This window comes from Stegastes partitus, unplaced genomic scaffold, assembly GCF_000690725.1.
Source record: "Stegastes partitus isolate 25-593 unplaced genomic scaffold, Stegastes_partitus-1.0.2 Scaffold243, whole genome shotgun sequence".
Lineage (NCBI taxonomy): Eukaryota > Metazoa > Chordata > Actinopteri > Pomacentridae > Stegastes > Stegastes partitus.
Genome location: NW_007577974.1, coordinates 202,625 through 222,427, shown reverse-complemented (window position 1 = coordinate 222,427; position 19,803 = coordinate 202,625). Strand labels below are relative to the sequence as shown.

Here is a 19,803-nt window from a genome sequence, read left to right as displayed (position 1 = left end):
TACACCAAAACATCATCAGGTGACCTCTGATATCAATCCTGACCCAAGAAACGAGGTGTTTTTCTGTTTGTTTCATCCGTGTAGCCTAGTTTTTGCTTTTTATGGCAGGCGATTTGCATATGTGTGAGGCGGTCCTCTTCCTGGTTTCCAAGGGTTATAAAAGATAGAAGGCTCCACAACAGCTAAGACAGACAGAAAGTTTAGCGTTGGTCGGTGTTGTTGATCGAAAAAGCGTTATTTTCTTTTTAGAAAAAAACTCTCATCATGTTTGTCAGTAAGGATACACTTGCGAAGATGCTTCCGAAGGTAAGAATAATTATCAGTGATTGAGTGTTTCTGTCCTCACTGGATCAAACATCGACAACAATTAACACAGACGTTGGTGGTTGAATTTTTATGCTAAAATTTTTTCGCTGTTTAATTTTTTGTGTTTTTTGTGTGCTTTGAAGACGTATGATCGCAAGCATGTGGCTCGCGACATGTTCGTCGCATTAACTTACTTCAAAAACCTCGTGCCCATGATGGATAAATTTGGTAAGGGTCAATATAACTCAGAAATTTCCCTTGAAATTGTTCAGCATATTAAAAATTTCCACCACTGTTAATGACAATTGTTGTATTTTGTGCAGTTTACAATGACGGAAGGAAAAAGAACTTGATGAGTCTAAACGGAACTATTTCTGTCATGATTGGAGGTAAAAAAAAAAAAAAAAAAAAGGAGTTTATGTTTTGCACTGTGTTAAACAGATTCTGATCATTTCAAATACAAATGAATAAGTATGCAAGGCGAACCAAAGAATGCCTCTGAATATTTTCCCCGTCAGACAAAACCTACAACATCCCCGTGTGTTTATGGATTGAGGAAAACTACCCCCAAACTGCTCCCATCTGCTATGTCAAACCTACGCGTGAGATGATGGTCGTCAGAAGAGATTTCATCTCCAGCAACGGTGAAGTCCTGCTGCCTTACCTGGAACAGTGGAAAAAGGTGAGAAATAAAACAGCATTTTGCATATTTTGACAGAGCTGCATGTGGGTTAGGGACTGATGAATCTAGCACTCACGTGTACAGCACGGTTTGGTTTATAGCTTTGGTCCGACTTTATCTCTGCCCTATTAGGATGAGTGCGACCTTGTGAGCCTGCTGCAGGTGATGGCTGCCATGTTTGGAGAGGCTCCTCCTCTGTGTATGCGACCTCATCCAGAGCCCGAACCAGCCTCATGTAAGTAACGCAAGTAGAAAACAAACCTCCATGTTGTTTCGTAACAAACATCTCTGCCCTGGATGATTGCTGATATTGATAAGACTCATAACTGGAACACACCTGAGTGTAAATCAAAGGTCATCTCTCATAAATGAAGAGTTGACAATGAAATGCATTTTTCTTTTCAATGTGTTTTAAATGTTTGTCATTAAATTAAATATATGTTTGTTTTTTTAGGTGGGCTGCAGTTCCACAGACAAACAGAAGTGTTTTATAACACAGATGGAAGTTCGTATTTCCCACTAGCCAGAGAAGATAATGATCCTTTCCAGCAAGAAAATGAAAGCCATTGTTAGTTGTTTGTGTACGTTGATGATAATTTCTGTAAAAAAATGTTTGTGTGTTACTTTTTTTAAATCCTGTGTACAGTGTCAGATGGTATCCATTGAATATACAGTTCATTAACAATTTTTCAAATGATTTAGACAGAAAATATGAAGCAGTGCTAAATGAAATCTTGTCTGTTGTGTTTGGTGAGTGTATTGTGGAGCGTTTTGCACTTTAGAAAAAGAAAATAAAATCAAATGCTGCTTCAGTTTGCAAAGCCTGTGTGTTAACAGACTTCATTGCTGTTCTTTAATTGCATCCAAAGGCCAATGTTGTGCTCCAATCGAAAAGAAGCTGGACTTTTAACCACACAAGACATATACAGGAATGTTATATAAGACTGCAGCTTTTAAACTTTAAACACAGCAGAAATTCAAATGAATCTTTAGTTCTGGATACTTAAAACAGCCATAGTTACAAGGTTAATCATTAGTGTAAGCCAGTTACTTTGCTTCTTGATATTGAATTGCCTCTTGCTTTGTTTGGTTTTTTGTGATGTCTGTAGTTAAAGGTTTCAATATAGATGCACAAGCTAAAGCCTGGACTGCTTGTGAAAACTACTGGCTCACCTATCAATGTAAATAAAAGCCATATTAAACCCATCTCTGTTTATTATTGCGGAAATGTCTCGTGCCATTTTTTTCTTTAACCAACTAGTTTCATAATAAATGTGTTTGCTTTGTTCTATGCAACGGAATACTGAGATGTGTGACTGGTAAGATTTAGAGAGATTTAGAAAATGCTTTTGTATTTTCTCTAATTTTTCTACTTTTAGGTGCATAAAAGTCAGCGGTGCGACAACTGGACTGTGCTTATTTATCTCCACTTTAAAAGCCTTGCCTTGATTAAAGCCTCAATTAATTACACTTAAAAGCTTACTGTAAGCGTATTATAAGCTATTTCTGCCCCTTTCTACCCTGTAGCCACCTCATCAGTTAAGTTCTTGGAAAATGACCCTATACTTTCTGTGAATATTCAGTTAAAAAGCAGACATATCATATCAGATATCATGCCTTTCAGAATAATGTTTATCGACATAACTGTCAGTGACATGAAGGGAAATCAGATCTAGCCTACAGCACGAGTCAGTTTAATATCAGTTCAACTCATTATGCATCACTGGCATGAAAAGTAGGTTAACAACAGACTGATTAACACAAGTAGGAGCGGCGGTGTTATCAACAATGAGGTGAGAAAAACAAAGAGACAAAAACACATTGCATTAAGTGGAAGACAATGAATAAAATGATAAATAAAGAACAAATGAATGACAAAAAAGAAGCAGTAAATATGTGGCGTTTGCATGTGTGTCATGTTTTAATGAAGAATTTCTCAGCTTGTGGCATGAAGTCATACCAGCTTTGTATGTTGCAACTAAGTTCTGCTTTCCATTGTAGTCTAGTTCTATGAAATTTGGGATTAGAGAGTCAAACATTTTGAAGTATTCCTGTCATAGGATTTCAGAGAAAGTGCACCTCTGTCCACTCAGCTATCATACAGTGTCCACAGACTCTACTGCCAGTCTCTGGTCACTCTGAGCCTGTATTTGGTCAAAATCTAGTCTTGAAGGTTTATTAGACCCCACACGTCACGATCATAGCAGACAACTAACAAGATAAGTGGAATATTGTGGTTGAAATTTTACTAGCTATGTTTGTTTGTAAAGAAAAAAAAACTTCTAATTGTCTAAAATTCTCTATATGCTGTTTACATGCAGTCACTGAAAACACAAAATCACAGGAAGAGTCACTTATCCCAATAGATTCTATACTGCATAGTGTTTTTATGCCAATGTAAAGGAAATAGAAAACACTGAACTTAGATATAAAATAAACGATTACATAGTTGTTTTTCTTCCTCAGACCCCTGAAGGGAACACTACCAGCGGCTGGACCACACCTGAGAACCACAGACGTGTACGTACGAGTTTACGTCACACGCAGGGCGGAAGTAGTCAGGGGGATTAGCGGAAGTTCCTTTTGTTGACCATAGGATATTTGTTTTCGGCCTCTCATTAGAACCACGTATTTGCTCTATTTGTCTTGTTTCTATTCCTTATTAATTTGTGGAATTTTTGGTGCTACGTCAACGGAGGAATAACTCACACTGAACCGGAGAGTTTCATATAGAAACCGAACCACTGTCTCGACTGTAGTCGGCCCGAGGCTGGGCTAACGTTAGCCTAGCATCCGCTGAAGTCCTGCTAGCTAGCGTTAGCTTGTGTTAGCTGTCACTCGAGCTGTCTTAAAAGTCAGCTGTTCTCTCACTTTGCTCATTTATAAGAACGGTTGAAAGACAGACGCGAAAAACATGGCAGTTGTCAACGAAGGCGCCCTGAAGAAAATGCTCAAGGTAACTATGCTGCTTCATTATTGTGGTACTTGCTGGCCAGAAGTAGCAAGTTAGCTAATGTTACCGATACCAAACATGACACAGTCAGCTAGCGAGCTGACAGGTTTACATTTCCTGGTATGGATTATTTGCAGTAAACTGCCAGTTTTTTGACGAATGTGGTGCATTAAACCTTTGATTTTGGTTAACTAATGTGCTGTATGTGTATATGTCTATATGTATTTGCTGAGATACCTCGTATAAATCTTTTGAGTAACACTTTACAACCTAGCTTAGCCACTTAGCTAACGTCACTACATAATTACTTTAAAGTGTTTATTTTGTCAATGAGATACCTATAGACATGTGTCACGATGCCCAGTTTTGATTTATAGTTTTTTTTAAGTGTTTGTTTTTATGGTCCCACATGGTAATAGGCTGTTAAATTGTCTTCGAAATTACTTTGTATTGTTGCCATCTTTATGAAGAAACTGCAGCTTTGTTTAGTATATCTCAGTTGCTTAAATAAAAATAACGTATATTTTATATATATGAGATTGAAGGTCCCAATTTATGCTGAAATTACTAGTTTTATGAAGGCCTAATCCTTTTTTTATCATGCAAAACAGGGGATACCATACACATAACTTAAGAGTGTGATTTACAGATGAAGCATTGCAATTTGTGTGGTACACAACTAATAACTACCAATAATGCAGCACTTTTAAACATTCAAAACAAGTTTCTCTCAGTATCTGTACAGTGTCATAATGACAACTGATAATAACCCAGATTTAGATGCAAGTGTGAGTCAAACCTCAGAAAATCTATCTGGGAGGGATCTGGCACGTTCAACCCATAGTTTTGCCTTTAATAGTGAACCAACATTTCCCATTCAAACCACAAACTCTATCTATAAGCACATTAATGTGTCTTACCAGACTGTAAGTAAATAGCTGTTAAGTATGACAAATAGCAAAAGCACTACTTATGCAAAACTATACTGATATGTTCTGTCAGATAATGTGTCACCTTTAGAAAGTGACTGTCTGCGTGTCAACAGTTGTGTCTGAACCTGAAATGTTCCAACATAATGTCTATTTCCGTTTCTCTTCTCCAGCAATACAAATACAGAGATTTGACTGTTCGTGAGATAACCAATGTCATCTCCCAGTACAAGGACTTGAAACCAGTTATGGATGCTTATGGTAAATTAAATGATACTGATCTACTCCTTTTGACAGTCAGGTATCCGTTAGTTGTTGTTGTACGCTCATGTGACAGAATGCATCTTCTTGTATTTCAGTGTTTAATGATGGCTCCACCAGAGACCTGATGAGCTTGACAGGGACTGTCCCTGTGAGCTACAGAGGTAAAGATTATATCTCTTTCTTACTCTTTGAAATATATTACACATTGTTCTTTCATTGAAACTGAAAGGCTGAGCATAGATAGTTTGGTGCAAGTTTCCTGTTAAATTTGTTTATTTGCTCACAAGCTCTTTCTCTCTTGTGTGTTTACTCTGACTTTTTTTTATTGATATTTCACTTTGTAAAACACATTAGTCATCTGAACGCTCACATAGAGAAGCAAATGCTGTTTTGTGCAATGAAAACATCTTGTCTTACTATTAAGACAAGGTTGCAGGATTTTAAATGTTTGTCTGATGTTCATAGTTCATCACACTTGATGTACATTTCATAGAGATGTCCCCAGTGTTCTTGAAACTATTTTTAGAGGATGCCTCAAAATAACAAATAGTTTGTTGAGTGTGAAGGGAGCACTGATAAAATTGTTGGGATTTTAAAATGAGTCATGCGATAACGTTGTGTGTGTGTTTCCTTTAGGCAACGTCTACAACATCCCAGTGTGTTTGTGGTTGCTGGACACGTATCCCTACAACCCTCCTATATGCTTCGTCAAACCTACCAGTGCCATGATGATCAAAACGGGCAAGCACATTGACGCCAATGGCAAGATCTACCTGCCTTATCTGCACGAGTGGAAGCATGTAAGTTGAATGTATACGATGTCTGTGTTGTGGGGGAGAAAGATGGTGTCCACAGACTAACATAAAGCTCCCAAAAAGTGATTGATTTGACAAAAGCACAACATTTCCACGTGTGGACATTCTTCTGTCCTTTTTGTCTTTCAACTACTCGTTAGCACAAAATTGAACACTCGTAAAGACCACAAAAGAAACCGTGACTGAAAATACCGTTTGATCTCTGACTTGCCTGATGATATCGTGTATTTGCCGGATCGGTTAATAAAACCTGTGCTTCACTTTGTGTCTTGCAGCCTCAGTCCGACTTGTATGGTCTAATTCAGGTAATGATTGTTGTGTTTGGAGAGGAACCCCCTGTGTTTTCTCGCCCCACCACACAAGCCCCCTACCAATCCTTTCAAGCAGCGGGACCCCCCAATCGTGAGTGTATTTTTCTTGTGAACAGATGTAATCGAATGTGGTTTGAAAGTTTTAGAAGTACAGGGTGATTGTTTTTATGCTAAGTGGTCTCGTGCTAGTATGAAGAATTTAGGTACTGTATAAAAAACTAATTTTATTAAAATGCAAAGCTGTAAAAGAGTTTGAAGCTACTGCACAATACTGCTGCAAAATGAGGCCTTCAAAATCATCAGCAGCTGGAGTGGTCACCTTTAACAGACAGCGATGGCATATGGAAGTGAAGCGTTTTCTGATGTTGGTGATTCTTCCTCAAATTGATCTTTTTTAAATGCAAGATTTGCCGAAATAGGAACAGAATTTTGTAGGTCTTTGTTACAGATAAACAAAGCAAACATTTTCAGATATTTCCAACTGAACAGAGATTACACCAACACAAGTATGGGAGGTTTTGATTAGATTGTTGTGAACTGTGTTGTATTTTAGACTTAATATTTTAATATTGCAATGAAAAAAAGCAGAGTCACGCACAACGTCCTGCGCGTACATTTACTGGTTAATTAATTGAGGGTTTTAATTTAACTGAGGGTTTTCTTTTTTTTTACATTGGAAGATGTGCCTGTTTTCTGAAGTTTCATTTTGGAAAAAACTTCGTCTTTGTGTTAGATTATGTAGAAATAGTTCTGTTTGTTTTGTTTCTTTTAAATTGAAAAATCTGTTCCATCTCATTCATCCAAGTCCTGAGTAAAATCAGTATTCCATCATGTGGGTGTCCGCCGTGTTATTACGTTAGAGAACAGATTTAGACTGGAGCTTTAGACTGTTTCATGTCAAAGTGTCCAGAATCCTTTCAGTTTGTTATCTCAGCTGAAAGTTTATATTTCTACTGATGTGCACATATGAGTGCAAATTCCTTGTCGCTGCATCAAGTCTTAAGTGATGCATTTTTTTCACTTCAGCACCAGGTGGAGCTCACATATCAGTGCAGCACACCTTTGAAACTGAAACTAAATCTGTCTCTGTGAGCTAGAAAGAAACTTTTGACCTTTTGCCCTCGAGTCTGACTGTTTCGCCATCTCTCTCTGCCTCAGCGTCGTACATGCCTGGTATGCCTGCAGTCTCCCCCTATGGCCCAAATCCTAACTCTGGGTAAGGTGTTTGCAAAGCAGTTCTCAGACTTCTACCCCATCTACCACACCTATAGACAAACAGCTTCCAGCATGTTTATTTTTTATTTTTTTTAGCAATACATCTTAAACAAGCATATTTATTTCTGAAACTCTGCACAGTTAGTTCTTTTTAAGTTAAAGATAGGTGCTTGACAGCGTAACATATAAAGCATTGCCTTGTTGATTATGTAACTCCTTTCAGAGGCTACCCAGGTTACCAGTACCCAGGGGGAAACTCTTACCCAGCCACTGCTGGACCTGCACACTACCCCACCCAGACTCCAGTGTCCACAGTGGGTATGTATTACACCCGGCTGCTTCAGTTTTCTTCTCACAGCTACATTTAAAAGTTGAATTTAGCACAGTTTCCAAAGTTTTTAACAAATGGCACAAGCACACTGAAATACATTTCTGTTCACTCAGAAACTGAGATTGACTGCACCTCTCCATGTTCGTCTCTTTTTTTGTGTTAATGTTATAATATGGTGTTTAAACTTTTAGCCAAAGTTTACTTCAGCTCGGATTAAACAATAACTTTTCATGGTCTTTAGTTAGCCCTGAATGAAGACAGTTGACCTTTTGACTCAAACTCTCTCACCCTCTGGAGTGACTTCAGTGGCGCGCAGAGCCACCAGTGAAAGGTCATTAGTGTAACTGAAGTGGGGGGTATTAAAGGCCAAAGGGTAGGATGGACCTCAAAGGAATGTATAGATGACCCATCTGCTCTTGCTGCATGAATTAGCAGCAGTGAAATACTGGTCAGATACAAGCAGGCGGGCAGGAAGGGCTTTAGTTGACTCCTATATTTAGTAAAGGAGAAGAAACGGGTTTGCCTGTGAGCTGAATCAACTCTGACATTTTGGGTGGCGGGTTTCAGACTGCTCATAAGGTGGCCTTGACTCTTAAGACATCTCTCAGTAGGTTTACACTTGTATAACCTGGAATTAGGTTTTTTACTGTACGTAGGAACACAATATTAGAAAAATCTGAAACACTAACAGAGCTTCAATAAAATTCATGACAAAAATGTACTAATATAAAACGTTTCTCTGTGTGTTTGTTTTATGAAAAAAGTCTCTTGATATATAGACGTAGCTCTACATTGTTGCTTCTCTCCTCACTCATGGCAGCTTGAGCTCAGTACGGCTCTGCTCCAACTCTGTAAAACTCCTCTACGTTAACATTTTACAATATTACGTAATACAATAAAAAAAAAAGCACCATTAAATACGGCCGTAAAGTTTAGAAAAACTGCGTTGACTGCAAAGTTCTTCTATTGGGCTGCATCTTTACAGTCTTAAGGGGCTTTCGTTTTTTAGTAACTGAGCATAAAATTGTGCTTTGTCACCTTGATGCTATTAAAGCCAGAAGATAAATGACTGAAAATGATTATAGATGGGTGACAAACCAGAGGAGAAACCTGAAGGCACAAAAGCTTCCATATGGAACATGAGGGTCAGTGAATGATTTCACTGTAAACATGATGTGAATCATTTGCTGCACCATTCACGATTAACCAGCTGAACACGGTTGTAGGATTTTGGGTAATTTCCACTTAACATAGCGGGAGAAAATAGAATAATGAAAAATGGTTTTGATCCCTCTTGAGTTCCAGAGACACAGACAATCGGTGGCCACTTTACCAATAACTCCTCATGTCGTGTGTGGTGTTTTGTTTGGGTTTTTTTTTTTTTGTTACCCATCTGTACATATGTAGGCCTTGGTGCCAGATTTCTTTGTGCTGATTTTTTACATTAATTTCAGTTCGCTGTGACTCTCCCAAACCTGATCTTTTTCAGCATGTCCACTATGCCATAAATTCAGTGGCTTGTCAGGAGGTGCATGTTAGTACATGAGATGCATTCCATTCCTGTGCAAATATGCATGACGATAGATAAAGAAAGTGTGCGGGTGCATGTTGAATAAGTCTATTCTGACATGTAGACACATATTCTAAAGATGGTCAGCTAATTCTTTGTTGTGGGTGTACAGTATTGTCCAACACAGAAACATTATACCTTGCTTAGGGCTAGATATTGTTTGAATGTTGAATGCTTTCTGCCAGCTGTTATCTTCTGTTTCAGTTCACTGTCTCACGTTACCAAACACATAATCTCTTCCTCTTTAGGCCCAAACAGAGATGGTACTATTGGCGAGGACACCATTCGTGCATCTCTGATTTCAGCAGTGAGCGACAAGCTTCGCTGGAGGATGAAGGAGGAGATGGACAGAGCTCAGGCAGAGCTGGATGCCCTGAAGCGAACAGAGGAGGACCTAAAGAAAGGACATCAGAAACTGGAGGAGATGGTCTCAAGACTGGACCAGGAAGTGGTGAGACACCCTCGTCTTTTCAGTGCTAAATCTTCGTTTTTTTTAAACATCCTCCACTGATATCTTGTGTCTTTTTCATGATTTTTCCACCAGACTGAAGTTGACAGGAACATTGAGCTGCTGAAGAGAAAGGACGAGGAGCTGAGTGAGGCCCTTGAGAAAATGGAGAACCAGTCAGAGAACAATGATATCGATGACGTCATTGTGCCCACAGCTCCGCTGTACAAACAGATCCTGAACCTTTATGCTGAAGAAAATGCAATTGAGGACACAATCTTCTATCTGGGAGAAGCCCTCCGCAGAGGCGTCATAGACCTGGAAGTTTTCCTCAAGGTAACCACATTACATGGTAGCAAATGCATCAAAGATACAATCATACAAATGCTGAAGTCCTCTGTGGTTTCTCCGTGTTGATCCTCGTTCCCTTCTGTTACAGCACGTACGTCTTCTGTCCAGGAAGCAGTTCCAGCTTCGTGCTCTCATGCAGAAAGCCCGCAAGACTGCCGGTCTGAGCGACCTCTACTGACACATTGACTACCTGGAAACATTCATATCTTTACGCTCTCTTACTCTCTTCTCTTCCTCCCGTTGTTTTATTCTCTGTTTCATGTTTCCCTGTAAATCAACGAGCTACTCATTCTAAAATTCTAAAAATCATTTGTCATGAGACAGAAATCTGAACAGCAGCCACAGAGACGGAATACGTTTATGCATAATTGTAAGATGTCAAACTGTGGCCACAGTTGTAGTATGACGCCATTTGTGTTTTGATTCTATCAGGTCATTCTGCAGTAGCAAACATGACCCAGACATGACATTGTTCCTTTTGTGCCCCAGTATTCTCTAAATACCACTGTCGCCACTGTGAATCAGGTACTGTGGTTGGCAAGAAAACCTGCTCAACACACATGCCATACTGGTGAAGATCAGGTGCAAGCCTGCTGTGTGTACAGTGTATGTGACTTTTGCCCAGAGTGTTTGTGCTGTAACTGGGCTGGCGTACAGCGAGTTTGTGTGTCGACCTGTGTACAGTATGCTGCACTGCAGGGCCGCCCACAGGTTCGATTAGTAATCCCTTTCACCAGACAAAGTCATTTGGCTAGTAAGCACAAATGCATGGGCTAGGAGAGAGGGGCTTTGTGCAGAGCCCCGTATGTCCACGCCATTCATTATGAAAAGAGTTGGCCCTGGTGTAAAAACCCAGAGCAACTTTTCAGGAAGGACAGGTTCAGCCTCAGGATTTATGCTGTGAGTTCTAGGTCAGGTTCAGTAGCCATGGAGTCGAAGGGATCGCTTTTTATACAGTAGAAGTGACGAAAAACATGAACCTGAACTGTCTTGTTTGGGTCACTTACCGAGCTGAAATGAGAGCTCTTATGCCTCGTGCCCACAACACTACACGTTTCCCCTTTTTTTTTCGTGTCTCGTTGTGAGTCAGGTTTGTGTGTCAGCTGCTCAGGTCTACCCTCCAGTCTGACTGCATTAACCAGTCAATCATGTACAGTGGTTGTTGGACTCTGTACAAAGTTTTTAAAAAAAAAGCTTTGTGAGTTGGATGGCAGCCTTGGCATACTTACTTCTAAGGTATTACAGAAGAAATTCTCTGTTGTTCTTTTTTGTTTACTTCTCTTTTATTTCCTTGTGCTGTCCACTTATTCTCAGTCCTCCTGAGAAGTTTAGGTTTTCAGTAAAAGTAAAGTAAAGGTTGTGAATAAAGCCGAGTGTTGGAGGGTACAGAAACAAAAACTATTGTACTAATCAGAAAGTTAACTTATGTAAAGTTTGGTCTCTTTTAAATTAGCCTTTTACTAAATGCACTTTGAATTGTATGATAGGATATCTACTGTTATTTTTTTTTTTCTTGTTTTCAGTTCAACCATAGACCACCTGTTCTTTTATATCTGTAGATTTATGTAAATCAGTACAAATAAAGGAAATCTGATTTAATGGCTCATTTCTTCATGATATTTTCATTCGTTTTTTGATGTAGTTTTCATTAATGTTTAAATCTCAGGGAAAATATACCAACAGTATTCTCTTTGTTGCTCATATCTGCTGCATAAATGTGTAAACCAGCTGTAACAAACAGCATTTTAGAATCCAGTGGTTTCTAAACCAAACGCATAAAGATCCTTTTGTCAACAGGTGAACGTTGGTGTAAATGACCCGTAGCTGTGCACGACGAGTCAACAGCTCTGCAAACACAAAAAGAACCGAGGACAAACTTGTGTCATTATCCTGGCAGATTTATTTGATGTTACAGCAAATAAAAATCAACATCCAGCTGCCATGACGGCACGGTTCCTCAGAAAGTCAGTGAATGACTGATAAATCCCATCCTGTCTTATGTTGTAACAATAATACATAAATAGATCTCGAGGTTATAAATAACAGAATAGTTCCTTCTTTAGTTTTCCAGTGTCAGGTGGAGTAAAATAAATACAAATCTTTTCGAGGGCATTTAGGACACAGACAACATTCTGTTATAACCCATGACCTGATTGTGATCCTGGCTGACTCTTCCCCACTGGCTCTCTGTTGTTACTCTTTTCGAGTTGAATTTTTTTGCTGGCAACCCTTTTTATTTCTCTTTGACGTAAACTTTGCTACTTATTTTTTTTTTATAATTATAAATCTCTCTTTTTAGTTTCTCTGTCAGTGCACTTGTGGTTCGGTTTGTTTAAAAAGGCTTTAACGCCAGGCAGTAGACGTATCATTGCACTACTCAAATGATAAGGTACTTTGGTATCACAGGATGGTGGCCCGGTGATATTATGCAGGAGTGTTGTTCTGACTGCGGGTGGACAGGAAGCCCTCCTCATAGAGAATGGAATGTCTCTATTATACTCCAAATATTAAAATAAACAGAGTTAACCACGTGGAAAAAAAAAACAACAAAGCTACTGGTAACAAACACACAATAAATATAAACTATGACCAAGGAGTGTACAGAGGAAGCAGCAACAGCACACAGTGACGTACGAGTAACATACAGTACGGAGGATATATGCTCAACATGTGAAGGCCTTATGCTTCTTGTATAGAGAGGACAGTGAACAGATACGTCCTTTCTCCAACACAGGCTGACATCAAAGGCTACAGTTGCACGATTTTGGAGAATTCAGTCATGAGGGGACAATAGCAGGAGGGACATGGCAAAGGAAAACAACACCACTGTGTGAGCTTGGATCGGTTTCGCTACAAGCACTTGGCCTTTTTTTTTACGATATTCAGAGGTCTGATTCGCCCATTGCCGTGAGGGAGACACGGGAGGTACGGAGTGAGGGAGTCCACCGCACAGCGTTGGGGAGGACTGGGTGGGTTCAGAGGAGAGCTCTTCACAGGGTCAGCTCCTTCTGTACGCCCCACAGGGTCTCGGCGCTCTTCACCAGCTGCTTCTCCTCGTCGGCCTTCAGTGTCATGTGAATGACGTCCGTCAGGCCGCTGTTGCCGAGGACGCAAGGGATGCTCAGGAAGACCTCATCCTTCACACCATGCATGCCCTACGAAGAAGACTGGACGCAGTTAGCCGCTCATCTACACAGTGTTTATGAAGCATTTGTGAGGCAGTGTGAGTTGTACGTCTTGCTCACCTGGACCAGTGTGGACACTGGGTGCACTTTGTGGAGGTTCTTCATGATGCTTTCCACGAGGTCAGCCACAGACATACCGATGGCCCAGGAAGTGTAGCCCTTCAGCTTGATAACCTCGTAGGCGCTGCAGTGCACACACAGGATAATACAGTGAGTCAGTTGCTGTTTTCCTTTTAATATCTCTCATCCTCTTTCCATGCTGAGAATTCAGCTGTTTATCAGCGACGCGAGGCCCGCGTGTTGGCATCCAATGATGCTTTGTAGAGGAAGTGTATCATTCTCATTCGGAGATCCCAGCTGTGCCGAGCCCGATGTTTGCATGCAGAGAGTTGCACATAAATAAATGTGGTCCATGTGAGTGAGCTGACTGAACTGAAGGAGAGGCACCATCACTGTCCATTGTTAAAACCCGTCTGAAAACTCATTTTTATGCCCTTTTTATGACCCAGCATAAGACTCCTGTTTAACTGTTTTATTGTTTTTTATTGTTTTTACTGTTCTTATTGTCCTTTATAATGATTTTATTACATTTTTATTGTATTTTGCGTTTTACATGTTTTAAATTGTTTTATATTTTGTGTTCAGCACTTTGTTTCGACTTTTGTTGTGTTAAAGTGCTTTACAAATAAAGTTGGGTTGAAGGTAGTTCACCATTATCTCAAATCCATTTCTAAATCCATACATATGCTTTGCAGTTTCATAGCTATGCCTTAGATATAATGGATCATATGAACAGCTCTTCCTGTTGGTCAAGGTCTCTTGACTACTGGTCACGCATATGGAGAATGCTCTCTTCCCTGTTAAAACATCTTTATTACACATTTACCTCTCATCTTTGTCCCCATTGTGAAATATTTTATTACACACCTGATATCTTTACAAACATTTTCATGAAATCAACTACTGTCTGGTACATGACTGACCTCCGTTTTGACCCAGTTTTATAAGATAAGTCAGGTTGATTGACAATAAAATGATGTTGCAATAGCTGCATCATTTTCTAGGGCAAACTTTGGCATTGTGTAAAAAAAAAAAGGCACTCCACCTTGACAATGCAAAATCCAATGCTGATCATGAAAATGTCATAATAGATAATCATTGATATAAAAGAAACATTTCTTTGATCAGGGTTTGAGTTACTCATTTACTAAGAAAGACTCAGGGGTCCAAGTGTGGTCATGCCTTTTGGTACGACAGTGTTCTTTCACTGGGAACACTACAGCAACTGTATAAATGATGTATGAGTTTCTCTGCTTGAACTGGCTGCCAGGCTTGAGAGAAACTTTAACACAGTGGTGTTAACAGTTAACAGTAGCACACACAGCACTGTGTGTCCATCTCTGCTTGCCTTTTGGCTCACATCCCTGGTCAAATTCTTCAGGAGATTGTAGGCAGCTCCATTGGATTCAGTTGTTCCTATTGTCTTTATATTAACCCTTTAACCCTCAGGGGATATCGAGGACATTTTTGTCCTCTAATATCCTCAAAGGTAGTTTATTAAAGCATCCCCTGAGGGTTAAGCAATAAGCTATTTAAAAAAAAAGTTCCAACATTTGGTTAAAAACAGCTGCAGCTAAACAGCCAAAATAAACAACAACCTTGTCATCAGGCCAGAGGGAGATTTGAAAAACTCCAGAAAAAAAACAGATTTTTACTTCAGCCTAAAAAAACTATAAACAGCAGCATTATAGGAATAAATTAGTAAAAACTGATGTCATTAAACCCATTATAAAAAATTGCAACTTCAACTATAGTCAATTTCATTCAGCAGAAATGAAGCACAACAAATGCTCCATCCATTTTTGTCACCGTAGTACCAGGCGGCCTCTTCAGTGAATGTGCCACGCTTGACAACCTTTGAAAAATGTGTTCCATTATGGCCCGTCCCAGTACAGGGATCTCCAGGGTGAGAGGGGTTATAGGTAACTGTGGCTGTAGGCCATTAAAACCTAAAGATCCGTTTCAGTGAAACATCATATCGCTCCCACCAGAGCGCCGGGCAGATGGCCTGTGTGCACGCTGCCGAGTGCTTTGCAGGTTTGAATGTGTGAGCGTGAGGAAGACAAATGTTGTTTGCAGGAGACTTATGCATGAGTCCTTTCAGGTTGTTTATGAATGACTGGTAAAATAAACTGTACTCACCCAGCAACCACCAGCTTATGGACCTCCTTCCAGTTCTCACTGTCACCCTCACCGCCCATCTGTGGGTTGAGGCCCTGGAGAGAAACTCCAGCAACATTCACGCCGCTCCACACGGGCACTGTGAGAGACAGACAGGATGTACAACAGTGATGAATTAGTAAATGATGCAGCTGCTGATTTTTAAAAGGACCAGTTACAGAGCGACAAAAAGGGTAAAGTGGAAGCTAAAGCAGAGATCGTATTTTTAGTCAGAGCTGCATACCACTGGAGTCTCCATGCTCTCCGACGATCCAGCCGTGGCAGCTGGAAGGGTGGAGGTGGAGCTTCTCTCCCATGATGTGGCGGAAACGGGCAGAGTCCAAGTTGGTGCCAGAGCCGATGACACGGTGACGGGGGAAACCGCTCAGCTTCCAGGCCACATAGGTCAGGATGTCGACTGGGAGGGAGCAGGAGAAAGGAGAAAGATCGGCCGTTAATCAGCACCGAGCAGGTGGTAACATTTGAGGAGATTACATAATTACTACGATACCCTTCGGCTCTATTTCAAGCCACACCACACGCCCTCTTCTCACATTTGCAGAGCGTCTCTCTCTCACCTGGGTTAGACACGACCAGCAGGATGCAGTTGGGGCTGTACTTGACGATGTTGGGGATGATGAACTTGAAGATGTTGACGTTGCGCTGCACCAGATTCAGACGGCTCTCGCCCTCCTGCTGGCGGGCACCGGCAGTCACCACCACCACCTTGGAGTTGGCTGTCACGCTGTAGTCTGACAAAGTGAGCAAAGAGAGTGTTCTGATGCGGCTACAGGATGCACAGTTTAAATAAGGATTATGCAGCAAGGGGCAAGAGTCCTGCCAGAATGAAGACAAATGTTTGAAAAGTTATTTTTTGTGCATTCTCACCTTTGTCGGCCACAATCTTGTGCGTCTTGAGGAAGAGGGAACCGTGCTGCAGGTCCATGGCCTCACCCTTCAACTTGTCCTCCATCACATCAACCAGGGCCAGCTCATCACACAAGTCCTGATCATACACAGATACACAATTCTGTCAACCCACTAAACACTTTATGTTGTGTATTCTACAGCAAACCTATTATGTGGATAGAGTTACAGTGGGGCCTAGTCAGAGGGGCTGACCTACGTGTTACCTCCACTGGACAGTAATCCATCTAGGACTTGTTTATTTAGCAGCATTGTTAGTTTTCAGAGCGTGACGTGGGGCTTCTTCGCCTCTATTGTTCTTCCTCAAACTGTTGAGTCTGGAACAGGCTGATATAAGGGGAAATGCACAGTTTCCTGGCTTGCTTTCTACAAGATAGACTCTTTAGTCAGCACAGCCTCAAAGTCTATTTCGCTGCAGCACTTAGAGGTTTCTCAGCAGAATCCGCTCCGTAACTCCTCATTGTTCCATTTAAAATCCCAGCAGCGATGCTCTCGATTCACACTCAAGCATGAACTTGAACATCTGCGCGGCAGAAGGGTTCGTCTAAAACCAGTTTTACTCACCTTGAGCAGCACGCTGACGGCGGAGGCCATGCCCACCATGCCAACACCCACCACCGTCACCTTGCTCCTGCTGCCAACAGGCTCCTCCTTCATCACATGGCTGATGAGTTTATCCTTGGTGGCCATCTGTGGAAAGGAAAAAACACACGAAGAAGGGAGTGAAACAACTGTAAAAAATGTGGAGGACAAGCAGTAAATGGGGGAGGAATGAGGAGAGAGAATGGAAAAAGTAAATCAATGAGGCACAGGGTATAAAAAAAGGGAAGAGAGAGGGGGGGAAATGCAGTAATGCAAGTCTGCATCATTTGGCAAGTTAGAGGCAGAACTGCACAAGAATGTACGTGACTGATTTCACATGTCACAGTGACTGAGTCAAACTTGGGTTTCACTATTAGTTCATCACCAACCACAGAGATGAAAGGGTGCCATTTTCATTACCACAACCCTTTACGGTCAGAGACAGGTTAACGCAGTCTCTTTAAATCTCCATGGCAACCACTGCCTGGGAAAGCACTGCAGCCCGCGTAGCATCCCCCCCCGCTGATGTCACACGCTGCTATTTATACTTCCTGGTTGTGCGGGCATGGCCGAGGGCTCGCGTTTTGCAGACGTTTACATCACCAGCGTGACGAGGCCGGCTCTCCACTGTGATGTGAAGAGGAGCACGTAGAGGAGCACTTGATAGGATTAATATATTGTAAAACCTCCTGGAGAGGATACTTAAGACCTCTCCACGGTGAGTTTGCACACAATAGTGGGATATGGTAAGTGGGACAGCTATACCTAAAAATCCTATTATCCAATCATCTCTCCCTCAGAGGTGAGCTGTGACCTTACTACACGCCAGAACCTGACCCCGAGGAGAGCCGGGCTCGCTCTCGTTCGCTTACAGTGCAGGATTATTGTATAGAGTACAAAAGTCTTTACTGGTGACATACAAAAAAAAAAAATCATCAAACTTACTTCCTTGGCTGAATGAGGATTACAAGAAAGATTATTAGTAGCTGAAAGAACTTAATGCGATAGTTATGGAAAAAGAGAGAGGCAGACGGATGTTTTGTGTCAGGCTTTGGATTATGTGAATTTCTGGGACTTAAAGGAAGCAGCTGCTACACACTACTGAACTGTGTGCCGGCTTGGATTGTCATATTTCCATTATGTCTACCTAATTCGATTAGCAACCGGTCATTAAGGGTTTACTGAGCCCTGGTTGGGTATCATGTATCACAGTTGGGATTCAGCATCTTTTTGTGCCCTGCAGGAAAGATTTTTTTATCTACATTTCATTCACCAAATGTGACCAGACCATCTGTAGCTGCCGACACCTGGCACATGAACCCACAACTCTGTGAGCTGCACAAAGAGAAGATTAATATTTGACAATCATTTATTGCTGGTGAAGCAGTGAAACACCTGCATCACCAACACTGCTCCCACTCTAACCATGCTTCTTCATGTTCCAGCACATGTCTCTTTCTATGCAGTCTCTGGTGACTGCAGGGAATTTCCTGTCTCAGGGCCCAGGCTGCTGTCTGGATGGTCATTACCGGCAGCAGAGAGCATGCGTAAACAATTGTGTAACACTGCGCATATTACACTTACTGCAGAAATTCAATCCGGCGGAACTTCAAGGTGTTATATTCCTTTTATCGTGTTGAAAAATATCCCGTACTGTACATTAGATACACGTGGGGGAGTAGAATCTTTCATAATATAAGAAATGATGATTAGATGTCCACGTTGTAGTCAGAATATTCATTTTCAGTGATGCGCGTTAATGCAACAAGTAGAAACCTGAGCGCACCTAGGCCTCCATCCTGTCCCCTCTGGTGGTCTTGATCACTGATAATTTAAACTTCCATTGCGCAAAAGTGGCACATCTTGATGATAACTCGTCAAAAAGATGAAATTGACCTCAGCTTCACGTACAACCAATCAATTGTATTGATTGTAAAGCGACACACCCCTCTGAGTGTTGCGAAAATGTGGCTGGTGAGCTCCCTTTTTTATTTTTTTTATTTTTAAAACCACTGTAATCAAATAGCAGAAAATGAAAGAACAGCTTGGATACAGTGTGGGGTTGGTCTTACCTTGAAGGATTCAAGTTAAGAAGATGAGAACCACGAGCTGGAATGTGTGCGCTCCTCGATGCTGTTCTTCCGCAGAAGTGCTGCTGCCGTGTGGGTGTCTCCCGGTATTTAAGGACAGCCTCTGTGCGCCCTACGTGCGCGCATACTAATGACTGCGCTCTGTTTCCGTGGAAGCTTTGCGTGTTGTATGTCACGTCCGCGGCAGGATGCGGCACACAGATCTGAGACCTTACGCGCCGTGCATCTCTGCTTCTCCTTTAGCATTTATGAGCAGCTTGCTTGGAGATCGGTAAGAACGTGAACGCACTTTCGTTCCAACCTGAGGATCGTTATATCGTACCAGAAATGCACGAGATATAGTCTTAAAAATCACACCAGGAGTCCCAGACAACCTGTCTAGCTCCTAGCAGATGCAAATGAAGGATGGTGGAGGAGAAACCCCCCACAAAAAGACTTCCAACAGCCTGATTTCTGGCTTCTTCCGCCATTATTTCTTCTGAATACAGGCTATATAGCACAAATACGACACAAAATGAGCCAGATGATAAAACTTAACAACAGTGTTGCGTTACCAGGGCTCAGCTACCCCGGAAGAACCTGTTAGTGGTGTCATAATCCGTGCGTAATGGAGATTTCCTAACA

The 19,803-nt window shown here is 41.3% G+C and overlaps 2 protein-coding genes and 1 long non-coding RNA gene across 3 annotated transcripts; 2 read left to right on the top strand and 1 right to left on the bottom strand.

Annotated features, from left to right (window-relative positions):
- Positions 1–922: 922 nt before the first annotated feature.
- Positions 923–2,194, top strand: LOC103357264 (uncharacterized). Its single transcript, XR_520190.1, has 3 exons — positions 923–988; positions 1,121–1,223; positions 1,443–2,194. It is a non-coding gene; the product is annotated as an uncharacterized LOC103357264 (long non-coding RNA).
- Positions 2,195–3,555: 1,361 nt separating this feature from the next.
- LOC103357263 (tumor susceptibility gene 101 protein) lies at positions 3,556–11,781 on the top strand. The gene is made up of 10 exons (XM_008281746.1): positions 3,556–3,944; positions 5,044–5,131; positions 5,230–5,295; positions 5,771–5,934; positions 6,225–6,351; positions 7,419–7,476; positions 7,699–7,793; positions 9,625–9,827; positions 9,921–10,160; positions 10,264–11,781. Exons 1-10 carry the CDS (start codon positions 3,903–3,905, stop codon positions 10,351–10,353), a joined length of 1,173 nt encoding a protein of 390 aa, XP_008279968.1. The 5' UTR covers positions 3,556–3,902; the 3' UTR covers positions 10,354–11,781.
- A 271-nt stretch (positions 11,782–12,052) lies between these two features.
- ldha (lactate dehydrogenase A4) lies at positions 12,053–19,244 on the bottom strand. The gene is made up of 8 exons (XM_008281744.1): positions 19,162–19,244; positions 17,072–17,197; positions 16,469–16,586; positions 16,159–16,332; positions 15,825–15,998; positions 15,563–15,680; positions 13,421–13,544; positions 12,053–13,330 (listed from the first exon to the last, which is right to left on the bottom strand). Exons 2-8 carry the CDS (start codon positions 17,195–17,197, stop codon positions 13,166–13,168), a joined length of 999 nt encoding a protein of 332 aa, XP_008279966.1. The 5' UTR covers positions 19,162–19,244; the 3' UTR covers positions 12,053–13,165.
- Positions 19,245–19,803: the final 559 nt, after the last annotated feature.